The sequence below is a fragment of the Nothobranchius furzeri genome, chromosome 5 (genome assembly GCF_043380555.1).
Source record: "Nothobranchius furzeri strain GRZ-AD chromosome 5, NfurGRZ-RIMD1, whole genome shotgun sequence".
Classification (NCBI taxonomy): domain Eukaryota; kingdom Metazoa; phylum Chordata; class Actinopteri; order Cyprinodontiformes; family Nothobranchiidae; genus Nothobranchius; species Nothobranchius furzeri.
Genome location: NC_091745.1, coordinates 74,891,008 through 74,905,949, shown reverse-complemented (window position 1 = coordinate 74,905,949; position 14,942 = coordinate 74,891,008). Strand labels below are relative to the sequence as shown.

At 43.4% G+C, this 14,942-nt stretch overlaps 1 protein-coding gene across 6 annotated transcripts in view; it reads right to left on the bottom strand.

Moving 5' to 3' along the window:
* Positions 1-5,201: 5,201 nt before the first annotated feature.
* The window catches only part of pou2f2b (POU class 2 homeobox 2b), a 77,734-nt gene continuing 67,993 nt past the window's right edge, over positions 5,202-14,942 (bottom strand). For 5 of the 6 annotated variants that reach the window (XM_054741080.2, XM_015950287.3, XM_070551865.1 and 2 more), the window contains one exon: positions 5,202-12,742. In XM_054741080.2, coding sequence (XP_054597055.2) covers positions 12,414-12,742 — 329 coding nt within the window. In that variant the 3' untranslated portion in view covers positions 5,202-12,413. The remainder of the gene's footprint in view (positions 12,743-14,942) is intronic. The other variant, XM_070551866.1, reaches the window with a different exon arrangement.

The window sequence follows — 14,942 nt, the reverse complement described above, 5'->3', positions numbered from 1 at the left end:
CACACACACACACACACACACACACACACACACACACACATACACACACACACACACGGTTCTAAGGAATTTTCCAAATGTTCATAACAAGTAAAAATATAAATTTAATGTGCAAAAAGCAATTGCTGCATAAAAATTCTGCTTGACAGCATCAAACTCCACCAAATGTCTAAAGAGAATTACTTCTTGCACATTTACGTAGAATAATATTTCAGTTTTTGTTCCTGGTTGTTGTCGAGCTTGTTCTAGGATTACTAACAGCTAAAAAATTGCTATTTAAATTTTGAAAGAGATATTTTCTGTCATCATTGCGTAGCAGAGGAAGTTATGCATTTAAGGTTCCCTTTTGTCAGTGTATCATATTTATTAAAACAATAGTCAAATCATCCAAATGATAAAAGAAGCTGCAGCAAAAATCCAGTTTCAGATGCTTAAATGTGAATGAATATGAAATTGTGGGAAAATAAATTGTAATATTTAGAAAAGTAAAATTTTTATTTTTCCAACTGAACTATAGAGAAGTAGGAGGGTCAATTATCAATCAGTATGTTACATTAATAAAGTACATGTTTGTTTTTCACCGTAGACCAGGACATTTTATAGAATCACTAGGAGAAAGTGTTTGTTTCTTCTTTTTTTCTATAATTTTTTGCAGTTTTTTATTTTATTTTTTGGAGCAATTTAGGTTATAATAGGTGTCGAGGGGATCTGTTTTGGTGGCTTAGGCATCAGGTCTCTGCTCATTGCAGATGATGTGGTCATGTTGGCTTCATCGGAACATGATTTCCAGCTCCCACTGGAGCGGTTCGCAGTCGAGTGTGAAGCAGCTGGGAAGAGAATCAGCTCCCCTAAATCTGAGACCATGGTCTTGATTCAGAAAGGGGTAGAATGCCTTCTCTGGGTCAGAGATGAGGTCCTGCCTCAAGTGGAGGAGTTTAAGTATCTCGGGGTCTTGTTCACGAGTGAGGTAAAGATGGAGTGCGAGATCGACAGGTGGATTGGTGCTGTGTGTGTGTGTGTGTGTGTGTGTTGTTGGTAAGAGGCAACAGTAGCCGGTCTGACACACCTACATGTGCACACACTACAGCTTGTGGAGAGAAACCAGATCTGTTTAGTGGCACATCAATACTGGCACCATCTCTCACTGGCGCCCACACACACACACACACACACACACACACACACACACACACACACACACACACACACACACACACACACACACACACACACACACACACACACACACACCTCTAAGATCTAAAGAACAGTTAAGAGGGTTGCATCGCTCTCCTGCATGTCCTAAATGTGTTGACGCTCGTCCTCTTGCAGGACATCAGCACACGAACGCCCTCACACGCCTGGCAGCGTTCCTGGTCAACCCGACAGCTGGCGCTCTGCTGCTGGTGCCAGTGACCCAGTCAGGCCTTCTTTGAAGCCAGTTCCACCTTTACTGGGGCTCCTCCAAGCTGTGTTAACCGACTCCTCGTCTTAACAGGATCTGTTGCTCTCCAGTTACTCGCTTTAAAAAGTCATGGAGAATGACTTTGCTGCCGCCATCTTTAACATGCATGACTCCAACTGTGGGAAATAACCTGTTTATGATGAAAAGGTGTTTTTTTTCTGTCTGATATAAAAACTATCTGGAGCTTTTGTGACATTTGGGTTCAGTGTTGTTTCAACTTTTAGTTATTGTCACGTTTGTCAGTTCTACGTTTTCTCAGTCTTTCGTTAAAGTAACACCGAGCAGTTTCCAGCTCCGCCGCCCTACTGGTTGAAAGTGGAGTTACAACTGGCATAAACAACCCTGCTGCAGCTTTATGTTGCTAGTGCTAACAACAAGCTAACAACATAAGCCAACTAATACAAGAACGGAAACCACAAAGCAGGGGCGGATTTAGGACTGAAGAAGATCCGGGGCTTAACACACACACACATACACACACACACACACACACACACACACACACACACACACACACACATACACACAAACACGTGCACGTGTACACACACGCGCGTGCGCACACACACGTGACACGCACTAGTCAACATCATATATATTTGTCTTGTACCACATAATTTTTAATCTGAAGCTACATATTAAGCATAATCAGGGCAGAGTATTGTTCCTGTTAGTGTTTAGTGTGAGATGATAGTAAATATTCCCTTTCTTTCTCCAACAACGTTACCTGATAAGCTAACTTTAGGCAAACCAGCAGCACAACAAATATTTTCAAATAAGACTCACAAACCTGAGTCAACACCAGTCTCATCAAAGCTGGGGTTCTGTCGCCATACTTTTGGTCTAAAAACGTCCTTATGTCCATCTTCACTCATGCGTTTCAGGCAGAGAGTGTAGAAGAAGCCGGCTGCTGAAGGGCTTCTTCTTCAGTGGTGGAGGCTCAGGCAGGCTGCATACAGACTACTGCCAGCTGCTCCCTCTCTGTTGGACTTTGGTACTGCATGTTACTTCCATGTTTGAGATCCGGGGCTTTTCATAAAACATTTGGGGCTTGAGCCCAAGTAGCCGGGCCTAACGCCGCCCCTGCCACAAAGTAAAAGATCCACACTGTTGGACAAAAAAATAATACCACTTACAAGTCCAGTAGCAACAAAGCCAGGTCACCATCAGTCCCTGGTTGTGTAGCCTTCTTCAGCTCTCTCGAACGAACGTAGGCCGCACTGATGTTCACGCTGGTTTTAGCTCTTTAGCTTCACTCTCTTACTTTTATTTCCAGGCCAACAGAAAAAGCAAACTTCTTCTTTTTCTCTTCCTTGTGCCATTTTTGATGTTGGGCAAACTGAAAATGCTAACCACTAGCATTACGGCTAGCAGCCCCCTATAGGGCACCTAACCGCTCCATAAAACTATCTAGCGTGGTTTTGGGTCAGTAGAGGGCAACAGACCTCAACAACCACCAAGATCAAATCCCATCTAACTAGTGCACTTTTACTCAGTCATGAAAAAAAAAACACTGAATGTTTCCGCCTCATTCATTGGTTAATAAACTCACATCCTTGTCAAATATATTTGGATTTCAAAAACAAAAAGTAAAGACTTGATAAAATGAGCACTTCTGACTCGAACACACCAGCAAATGTGCAACATAACAACACTTAGCGGTGATCTTTCCTTCTGGAGATATAAACACGTTTTCCAGATTTCTCCAAGATGTCGACAATTTGGAGAAGAACAAATATTACAAAGCAATGCGACGGCGCAGCAACGCGGATCTCTGCGAGTCACCCTGGTGACAGGATCACATGCTCTCCTCTGCCGTCCATGACTCAACTCAGAGGTGGGTGTCTGAAAGCTGTCACACTTACACACTCCAGCATCCTACCTAATCATCCACCTACTGTGCCACACAGCAGGAGACAGACTGAAGGAGAGGCAGTTAACAAGAGAGGGATGGCGATGAGCTGGAGGAGGAGGAGGAGGAAGAGGAGACAACAAACCAGTTCGACGAGGAGATGAACACACGCACTTTTGCCCTGGGGGGGGGGCAAAATGTTAAGGATGCTGTTTGTCAATTAGCAGATGTCCCCGTGATTCATCCGAGCGCGTTCAAGCGGAGGGAGGGAAGTAGATGAATCAACTCCATTACTCCTCCACACCTCCCAGAGAGCAGGGTGAGAACTTGTTTTCACAGCGTGGAGACACAGGATGAGACGCCGCAGCCCTCGTCTTCATGAGCATCAACACCACACGCTCACTTCTGGTTGCTTTCTCAGCGTTTCAACCAAAAGGTCATAAATTATTTCAGCCATGGTGACCAAACTTCATCAACCGATCAGAAGGTCCAGGGCGTGATGGTGGCAGGGATTTTAGAATCGGGAGATTTGTCCATTTTCTTAATTAACGCCATTTTGCACTTGAGTAAATAAACACCCCTAAAATACGGCTTAGGAGTTTAAAGCTGTCGTAAATAGCAGCACTCGTGTCAAAAACAGACACAATTTACAAGTTAAAGCCATGCTTTGCAACTTTTTCATATTTTTAAATCATGTTTAGAACAAGATTGATTTAGTTTACACAATATTATTTTAAATACCTATATGTTTTTATTTTATACTTCAGCAATCCATTTTCATCTTGGCTCAAACTAGCTGTTAGCTTATCAGTCCAGTCAATAATCCCTGTTTCTCCAAACTAAAGTTGTTGAAGGCCCGCTAATAAAGACTTATGGGTTAACAAATGACTCCATATTCACAATAAACCTGCCTTAGCATGTCAGCATTTATGTTTCAACAACAGTCATGCTGGAAACATTTGCACACCAGGAAAGATCAAACGTTTGCACGATATTTAATTAAATAAATGTATGTTGACACGCTGAAGTTTCCACGTGCAAAAAGCAGAAAGCAGCAGAAAGCTGATCTGCAAAAAGTAAAAAAAAAAAAAAACAAATATTTTGATATTTAAAGCCTAAATGTTTCTTTTGGGGAATTTTGAGAAGCAAGTATTTAACGGGCTTTGGATCGTTGGGAAGTAGGAAAAAGCTATTACAATGATTCTGAGCAGCTGCCTTCTTCTCGTTTTAAATCCGATGAGAAGATAAGGAGTCAGCTAAGAAACTTGTGAGATAAATAAAAGGCTCCTGTGGAGGCAGCTTGCTGCACCCACACATCAAAGCAGGCGTCTAAATAAAAAAATAATGCATTTTGTAAACAAGTTTCTGCTTTAATGAATTTATCAAACCATCTAATTCAGCCTATAGGTTTTTGCAGCGGACAAAATTTACTCGTAGAAGGTGGAACGGTAAAATTTCTACTGAAAAGTGCATTTTTTTTTCACGATGGATGACCCTCTGATTTTATTTTGCTTTGAAGCCATAAATAGATTAATCTACAAAACTGCATCAAACACAGGATGAGAGCAGAATAAAATGATATTAATTAAAGAGGCTTAACTGATCATGGGGGTTAAAATCAGCCTTCTATAAACTTTAAAGTAGCAAAGAGATCAAATCCTGTCAGATGTGTCTCATCTGGCTCCTGGCAGCAGCAATAATACATGCAACAGCGCCCTCTGCTGGCCAGACAGGGCTATGTTTATAGAAATGGTACTGTGTATTTCCCGTTTCCTGTGATGAGGTTTCACCAAACCAAGTGAAAGTTGTGGTTCCAGATGAGAAAAAAACCATCCTGAAAGATTTTAACTGAGCAGCAGAAAAAGAGACGAAGAGGCGAGGGGGGAGGGGGTCGTCTGTACAGTTTTTGTCTCCTGTTTTATTTGGATGAATGAAACACTTTCAGTTACAAAAATGACTTAAAATGAACAACACTGTACAATGAACAAGCAGGTATTTTCTTCCTTTTTTTAAACTTTTTGGTTTTCAAGATAAATACACTAAAGTTCTAAACTGTTACCGTTGGGGGGGGGGGGGGATGCAGGGAGGGGAAGGGATGAGGGTGGAGGGGGGAGATGGGAGAGTGGTCGCAGACATAACAGAGGACACAAAGGAAGGGCACACACACACACACACACACACACACACACACACACACACACACACACACACACACACACACACACACACACACACACACACACACACACACCAAACATAAAGGGTAAAACCTGCAGGGAGGGGAGGCAGCACGAGCAGAAAGAGACACAAACTGAAGGAGGATTTGAACAGCTACAAAGATACCAAGAGAAACTTCATTATCGTCATCGTCATCATTGTGAGCATCATCATCATCATCATCATGAGAAGCTTAAGATTCTTTTTTTCCAATGACAAATACTTAAAAATATACATTTCATCATCATCATCATCATCATCATCTTAACTTAAATTATTATTATTATTTCCCTTTGGATAGCTGAGGTTAAAGCTTCAGGAAGCGGCTCACTAGGTGACAGAGGAGGGCAGACGGGGAGAAGAAATGCAGTGGATCAAGTTAGAGCTCTTTGGTTTGATTCTTTAACGTCTGACTTGCTTTGCTGTGTTGCTGGAGAACCTTTGGACTGAAGCTGTATTGTGGAAAAGAGAAAGGAGAGAGAGAGAGAGAGAGAGAGAGAGAGAGAGAGAGAGAGAGATGTAGGGGAGGAAGAGTGTGTGGATGCGAGTGGGTGGAGGAAGATGCAGCAGCTCTGTTGAGGGTTTGTTTGCTCTGCTCGCTTTGCCTCTCATTTACGACAAAACAAACCTGATTCCTCACGACTTAGTCGTGCCGCTCCGGACTCAGAATCTGCACAAGCTCCAACTTTTAAGAGTTCAAGAACAAACGAGCATGACACTTTTCAGCTTAGGTTAGCATAAAGACTGGAAACAAGAAGAGGCGTTAGCTTAGCTCTGCCCAGATCAGCTGGAAATTGTGAACTACTGCTGATTCAAGTCATTTTGCTCACTTTGAACATGCGCCACGACACATTTTCTACATCCACTTGGACGCCACCTCACATTCAGTCGATTTCTTGTTCACCTGCCACTTTCTGCTCAAATCAGATCGTTATCATTTCTGGTTGCTTTTGCTGTTGATGCGTGTTACCTCATAAGCGATGGATCATTATGAGTCACGCCTTCGATGACTGAGCTCGTCATTTTCTGCTTCACTCTGAGGCATCGGTTAGAAAGGCAGGAGCTGAGGCATCTCTGGCTAAATGCAAATCCAACAGGGGGATATTTTAAACACCACTTTTCTTGCACCCGTTTGTTTATTACAAAAATTTAAAGAGCAAGTTCACTAAGAAACCATGTTTTACTTCTTATTTTAAAAATTCTGTGGGTCACTGAGTTCCACACACAGGCTAAATGTGAAAATGTGCCTTCTACCCCTATTTCCTGCTTTGGCTGCAGATAGAAAACAACAGGGGAACGCTCGGGTCAGAAAAAGGCACACAGATCTACGTCACACTGAAAACTAGCCTTCATGGACTGATTTAGCATCCAGGAGAGAGTAGAGCATGCCTAAGCTAGCAGAAGCTAACCATTCACAACACAGCAGATGTCCTTCAAGTTTGAGTTATTTGGAGTTATATTTTTATATCAGGAAAATGAACGATAAGATTCCAAATCCTGTCCTTTTCTGCCACCCACCCCTCCGACTAACTTCTACTGAACTGAATTAGGAGCGGCAGAGCTTCATACCCACAGAAAATGGCCCACAAGGGATCCTTTTGTACTAGAGACCACTTCATAGGTATCAAAACAAGTGAATGGAGCTTTAAGGCTTGAGGTAGAAAATTTTCTCTTTTTGGCTTTTTGGCGTTTGCTCCAGTCTTTTATGCTAAGCTAACGTGCTAACTTAACTTTTTGCAAGAAAGCGCCATCGTCCCTCTAAAGCTGCTTTCATGGAAGCTAATGTAATGTAAAATATTACAAACAAATTGCATAAATATTACAGTTGCAAACAAAGACGACCAGGGTTTTAGGGAGTGTGCATGTGGTGCTGGACCCAGTAGCAGGGCATTGGCTTTGGTATCATTCACTTAAGGGGGTATCCCCACCACGGAGTCCTGCACTTGGCATACGGCCCCTCAAATCCAGGTCGATGCTCTGGCCTCGAGACAAAATGAGCAAAGCAAGACGGAAAAATCCAGACTCTATGAGAGTCTGAATGTTTTAACAATGTGCACACCTCTCCCTCCAGCTGCCATGTTCTCAGCACACACACACACTGTTGACCGTCTGTATGTGTCACCTAGTAACCTCAGGGTCAGCTGCTCCCTGTTACCTGACCCTGTGGCGCTCCCTGATTCATGTGGACATCAGCGGGTCAACGTGGCCCCCCTCGGAACGAGAGAGGGCAGCTTTGGTGATAAATCGGCTCTGAGGCACAAAACTAGACGCTTTTTTTTTTTTTACAAGAACCAGATTAGATGTTTAGATCTGTGCCAAACAGCAGCATGAAGCCCAGAGTCCATACTGGACAGGGAGGAAGCAGTGAGGGTCAGACGTAAGGAGAGGGCCGAGTTTAAAGCTCTTCACAGGAAACGGGGGACTGTTTCAGGGCAGTGTTGATGTGTGCGTGTGAAGGCGTGTGTGTGTGTGTGTGGACTGGAGCAGAAACCAGTAAGGACATTTGTTGACCTCAAGGGTCAAATCTACCTGTTCATCCTTCCTAGATCTGCTCCCAGCTGCACCAACCACAACCCAGCACCCCGATCCCCGCCGCCATCCCCGCGTTTTAAAGCATTCATCTATTTGGTTTATCATCAAAGAATATGAGGTATATGATGAACTATCTCTCTTTTACATCCTGCAGTGAACGAAGGAATCATCAAACTCAGCAAAGAGGAAACAAAAACAAAACAAAAGAGACAAAAGAAGAAGAAGAAGCAATCATCCTCGCCACGTTTTACCTCCTTCTTTTGTCTCCGTCACACAAAAACACATCAGCCTTCGCCCCAGTTTGTCTTCTCCTCTGGTGCTTTTGGTTTGTGTAGAGCTCTCTCTCTCTGCAGAAACGAAGCAGCGCTGCAGCTCGTGACACCACTGCTTCCACGTTTTCTTATCTGGAACTGAGCTTAAGAATGGAGAAGTGTTCTGCGTGTCACCCTGATGTTCTCTCCTGTTGAAGAGGTCTCTTTGTGGCGTCTCTTACAGTTTTTGGTTTTTAAACAGCAACTCCAGCAGGCGGCGAAAAGCAAGACAATCCATTACAAATACATCAGAAAATGTGGAAAATTAAAAAAGGATTTCTAGAAATAAATTAAGAAATAAATAGCAAGACAAAAAGATAAGTCGATAAACCAAGTCTAGCCTCAATAAATATACAATCAAAAGTCTAAATCGTGATAAACAAATGAAAAAGAAAAGTCCAAAGAGAGATAGTTTTAAATTTTTGGTCTAAAATCAAGTTATCATCATCAATGTTTTAAGATTTTTTTTTCTCAAAGTGTTTTTTTTGTAGGACTTTTTTCTTTTCAGTACATTAGCGATAAGTAAGCAGTAGAACATAGATCTTTTTTCTACAAAATCTATAGAAGCACTAACAGATACATTCCGTCTAAGAGTCAATGTGGAGGAGAGGTTTCACCTTTAAGGCGCAAACATCTAAAGCTCGGAAACGATTCTCGACTGTTTCCCTGGCGACGATCAAACCAAAGGGTCTTTGGAAACGTCCGACCCGCAGACTAAAGCTTGGTTTATGCTCGACGCATTCACTTTCCGCTTGGTGATGCGGCTCGCGGATGGAACGCGCTTCACAACTCGCAGCGTTTATGGTTCATGCGGCTTGTCTCTGCTGTGAGCCAATATTCTCCCAAACTGTAGGGGGCAGCATGGAGCTCTACGGCATGCATCCAACACTACACCGTAGTAGAAGTAAAAATTACTGTTGTTTACAACATGGCATTCCAGCATTTTTTAACAGCGTCCTCGTCTTTTCCGACAGTGCGAGCTATTTCTCTCCAAGAATTATTAACAACATGTTGATCACGGTGATCTCTGAGAGCTGAATCATACAAATGTCTGTATTTACCAACCTCTGTCATACTAGTTCTTGCCAGTCCACCATGTTTTTCCGTATTCGACCGTCCGCGTGGTTAGAAAATTTCCTAGGTTCGCGGTGCGGAAAGTTTGGGCCGTGCGGAGGCGCGGTGGAGGGGCGTGGTTGTTAAAATGACGCAATTTTGCCGCATGGAGCCTGGCGAACCTCGCGGACTCGTCAAGCATAAACCAACCTTTAAGCCGTCGCAGGCATTCTGTCGTCCTAATGTCTAGTTTTTAAGTCTTTGGGTTCAAAGTTACAGGACATCACTGCAAACTCGACTCGGTGTTCCTTTAAACCAACACTTGCAAACAGATAAATGCTCAGAGGCACCTCAGACCAATCAACCCGTTTCTTTGCCCTCATGCAGACAGAGAGAGAGAGAAAAGAGAGAGAGAGAGAGAGAGAGCGGGAAAGAGCAGCTCTGCTCTCGTCCGCTGGTTTGGTTTCAGTTTTTGGTTTTGACGATTTTAAGGTTCGCAGTTCAATTCTTAGTTTTTTGGCTTTTGTGTCGTCCGTTGTTCTTTTCCTGCCAAGACAGTCTTTATCTAATAAAAATCTGGAAGCTAAATTTTCACAGTATTTTTTTTCTCAACCACCCGATAAAAATCTCGAGCACGACTACGAAAAAATAAGGAGCTCTTGTAGTAAGTAAGTAAGCGAGTACGTTGTTCCAAATAAGAAGTAAGCACTAAAGTACAGTACATAAAACGGCATCAAGAGACACGGCAGAGATCAAACAATCAGAATCAGTCAACGAAAAAATACAAACGTAAGAAAGAAAAAGGATTCTTTTAAATAAGATTTCAGTTCAGTGAGGTCATTTGCGTTTATCTCCATCCAGGACCAGAGAGCTGAGCTGGAGAGAGGGAGGTAGAGGAGGGGAGGAACCGTCCATCTTTCTTCTTCTGTCCCTCCGTCCACAGATTCAGTTTCGGCCCTGAAGCTAACAGACGGACAGGCAGATGTCTCCGAATCGTCCCAACGCTTTGTCCTCCTCCCCTCCTCCCTCCAGCCACATTTGGTTTGGGTTGTTTTTGGTTTGTCATTCCTTGGGTTTTTGGTTTTGGTTCGTTTTTGGTGTCCTCTTGGAAAAAAAGTGTTTCACCTGCTTCCCTACACCCTCCTTGTGGGGTTGAGAGGGCAAAACAACAGTCCTAAAGCTTTCCCCGTGTGTTTAAGGACAGGTGAGGGCGATTCCACCAAGAGGGGGAGACGTCCTGTCCTCTCTCCCCCCCTTTTGACCCCCCAGTGTGTCTGTATCGTGTTGGTGTCTCGGCTCCGGGGCCCTTGCCCTGATGATGCTTTGGTATCTATTTTGGAATTAATGGCAGTGCGAGGTGGAAAATGAGTGAAATGTGAGCGATGATGGAAAACAGACGAATGCGGGTAAACACACAGTCAGACAGCTGTCGGGGCGTCTGCGCTGATTGACGAGGCAGGAATCGGAGCCAGCTGTGACTAAACTTGGCTTTATTGACTTATTTAGCCCTCAGCCTCGACGCTTATTTGTCTCCATCGCCAGTCACGGCTCCATTTCATACTTTCATAAAAACGCTCTCCCCTCGTAACAAACATCATTTTCAGTGTGTGAAGTTTCCCAGGGCGTGTTCATTTAGCCATGGACGCCTCTGGGAATGGTGGTTATCTTTAAGAATGAGCGGTCTGATTGAGAGAACAAAATCTTTATTTGTTTGGGTTGGGGGGGGGGGGGGGGTGATGGATTCATTCACGCCCTGAAATCAACACAAAGTGAGCCGACCCGATCTGCGGACCATCGGCACTTGGTGAGGACGGAGTTGAGCATCGATCTCTCTTCTGCCTTCCAGAAGGGGAGTGAAGTTACAAAAGATGAGGACACAAATGAAGACGAGGCTGATGATGATGATGATGATGATGATGATGATAATATGACAGAGCTAGAGCACAACAATAAATAGGAGCTGAATTGTGAAGCTAATAAATAATGAAAACAAACTAATCTTAAGCTATAATCTGGTGTAAAAGTACAAAATGGGAGAAGCGTATTCTAGTCTAAGCTCTTGTAACCAGAGGTAGGAAAGAGACAGCAGTTCTAGCACATTCCTGATGCAAAAACAACAATATTTTACAAAATGACTTCAAATATTTGGCATGAAACCCAACGAGAGACGCATGAAAACACAAATGGGATGAGCGGGTGACAGGATGAGTGTGTGTGTGTGTGTTGCAGTAGAGTCCTGGTCCTGGATAGCTTCAGTATTTACACGTCCTTTTGAATAAAGCTTTTCTCTCCGTATTTTTGGTTTTTGGTATTTGTGATTTTGGTATGGTTTGGTTTGGTTGTCATTGTTTTTTTTTTGTCTTTTTTTTAAAAGTCATCGTGTGTTCGTCCTCCACTTCCTCCTCAGGTAAATTTTTGGTTTAAACGCATCGTCCCCGCTCCTCTTCTCTCAAAGCTTTTCAAAATAACAATATTTTCAAAAGAAAAGAGCGCGTGAGCACGGTCCTCCTCTTGGTTTCTTAGCGTCCGTGACACCATTCCTTGTGTCACATAGTAAAGTTTCTTTTGTCATTTTTGGTTTATGCACTTGGACATCCTCCTCCTCTTCCGTCTCGTTGCTAAAGAGTCGTTGGTTTGTTTTCCGTCTGAGCGAAAGAGCGGAGACGTGACACGTTATAATCACAAGTTACAGACAAAAAACATGTCCGGTGATGTCTCTGCTTCATCTGTTTGGATAGATAAAGATTTTTGGTTTCGATCGTCCCCTTTCCTCCCTTCTCCCTTCTTCTTTCCCTCCTTCTCTCCTCTTTCATTCTGTGTATTTTTGGCATCGAAAGACTTGGAGAAAAGGAGGGAGAGAGCCATTGCAAATCAAATCAAATAAAAATGGAAGAAGAGCACAAGAGAGAGAAAGAGATAGCTTTGGTGTGAAAGGCGAAGTTCTTCTTCGGTCCTCCTCTCTGATTGGCCCCCCCGGGTGTTGTCACTCGATCTTGGGCCCGCCCAGGCAGGATGGGCTGTGTGCCATTTCGCTGGAGGAGCAGGAAGAGGCGGGGCTAGAGCAGGGGGAGGGGGAACAGGGTGTGGGGCTGATGCTGCTGGCTGAAGGGAAGGGGGAGGCCTGGGACACTTTGGCTACAGCGGCACTGACCAATCCGGCGCCGGGATTTTGGCCCATGTGGAGGAGGGTGGGGTGGTTGAGGAAGAGGGAGGAGGGGAGGGCCCCTCCTTGGCCCCCAGAGGCCCCCAGCAACACCTTGCTGCCGCCCTCAAGAGTGGAAAGAGGCAGCTGGCCACCACTGGCTGCCAGAGCTGAAGGAGGGAAAAGATAAAAAAAATTGTTTTATAAAATATAACGTTTCTCGTGATTCAAAGTTCAGTAATAAGGTGGTGTGATGTTTGTCCTCATAGACTCCACACCAGAAAACCTCTACACTCAGTCTGGAAAGAAGAAATCAAAAATAAAACTGAAATCCTGCTTCATTTTTGGGTTTGTCCCATCTGGGCTGCCGTACAGAGATAATAGCGAATGTTAAGTTCATGTTCTACGTTCGATCTGCATCAACAGAAGTAGAGATAGAGACGTCCTAACTAGAGGCGACAGGAAGAGGTCCTCTTGACCAGCCCGATCGGTAAACCATTTAAAGAGGGACTGCACACCATCAGAAAACGCAACTCACCCCTAGCCAAGATTTGAAAAATGCTGTGAAAGCGAGCGTTGCCAGGAGGCACGGAGTGGCATGGCCAAGCGTGGGGAATTTCCATCCTGGGAGGGAGGGGGAGTGGGAGGAGACTGTACCGATGACATGAAATTGTACCAGCCCCGGTCAATCACAAGTTTAAAATGCAAGTAGCTGCTGTTCTGCCACAGGGGGGCAGCACTACGACGTTTTTAAACCGAGATTCTAGATGTAATCAAGTTTACTCAAACATGTCAAAAAAGGCATAGAAACTGAAAGATTGCATTTGTAAAGACCCAATTATACAGCTTATGAGCAAAAATAAAAAATGGGGGGGGTTAGTTACTCTTTAAAAAACAACTCTTTACGAAGAGTCACACTGATGCGTTGGACTAATTAACTGTTTTTAAACTTCTACAGTTTTGCAATGGGATGTTTATTTAGGGTATGCTTTATTTTTAAATGAACAATGTCCGGATTACTATGCAGAAGCAGGAGATTAAAATGCTAACGGTTCTAACGCATCTGTTTGTATTTTTGAAGCAAGAGTTGTTTAAAATACTCAAAATTAGCCACTAGCTTGTTGCTGATCTGGCTAGTCACGAGTATTTCTCCTGTTTCTGGTAACTCAGATTGCTCTAATGTCACCAACAGGTAGGGTCCTATAGGAACGTTCGATGCTGGCTCTTTTACCAACCGCAGGATAGAGAGTGAGAAAGTCACTTGAATGTCTGGAAAATTGGCTGCAATACCCACATTTGACCACAGGATGTCGTTCTTACTTCATTCTTACATAGTGCACCTTCACAGAGCCGCCATATTGGAAGGTGAGACATCAGCCAGTAAAATCATTCCAGTTTACTTGTTTAACTGGATGGAAGTAAGCTTTTTATGTGAGAATACCTCTACCCTCATCCTGCTGCACCGCTGAAACCCTAAAATCTCTACATCCGACGCCTCACCAGAGTTAATTCATGGGGGTGACGCATGAAAATCAGAGAAAGTGAGTCACCGTAGATAAATTTAGCCCGCGTGGGGAATGAGTCACCAACAGTTTAAAAATGTTTTCCAGGTGTTAAAAAGCTTTAAAATCTTATTAAGAACACAAAATAAAACCTTTTTGGTCGTTACTGGACCTGTGTGATTCGTGCACAGAAAACTACAGAGGGATGAGTCTGAAGGGTTGCGTGTGGTGAAAGGACGATTCAACTCCCGTTTTTATTCTGTGAAACTACTTTTCAGTCTTCGGTCTTTCTGAAAACTCAAGTTAATACTTCCCAAAGAGCAAAGGTGGAACATGAAGAATGTTTGAACTTGCAGCACTGATGAGTAGAAAGTATCGCCTCTTTTAAATGAAACACAAAACATGCAACTGTTACGACTTTGAGGTTGATGATGTACATAAATGCTTTGATTACGAGACGCAGTTTAAAATCTTCACCAAGCTCATCATCAGGGATTAAACACAGCCCTGCAAAAAGGTGAGCTGACATAAGCGGTGCGTCGTTATGGAAACAGGCTGCATTTTGGGTCATTTGTCCCTTTGGTGGAGCTTCTTTTTCAAGCAAAAAAACAAACAAACACACGCACGCGAACCACACTACGACTGTTTTCTACTTTTTAATGAACTCTGAAACGTTTGTCAGCTAAAAAAATTTTTTTTGACTCATCTGTGACTCATCTGATGGCCAGACAACCGTTCAATCTCATAATAATAAACAAAACTCATAATAAACAAAACTCATGCATTAACCGCACACAAATAAGAAGTTGATTTCTCAAGAGAGTGGCTGAAAAGCATTAGATGTGATGAAAATGAAGAGATAAACGAG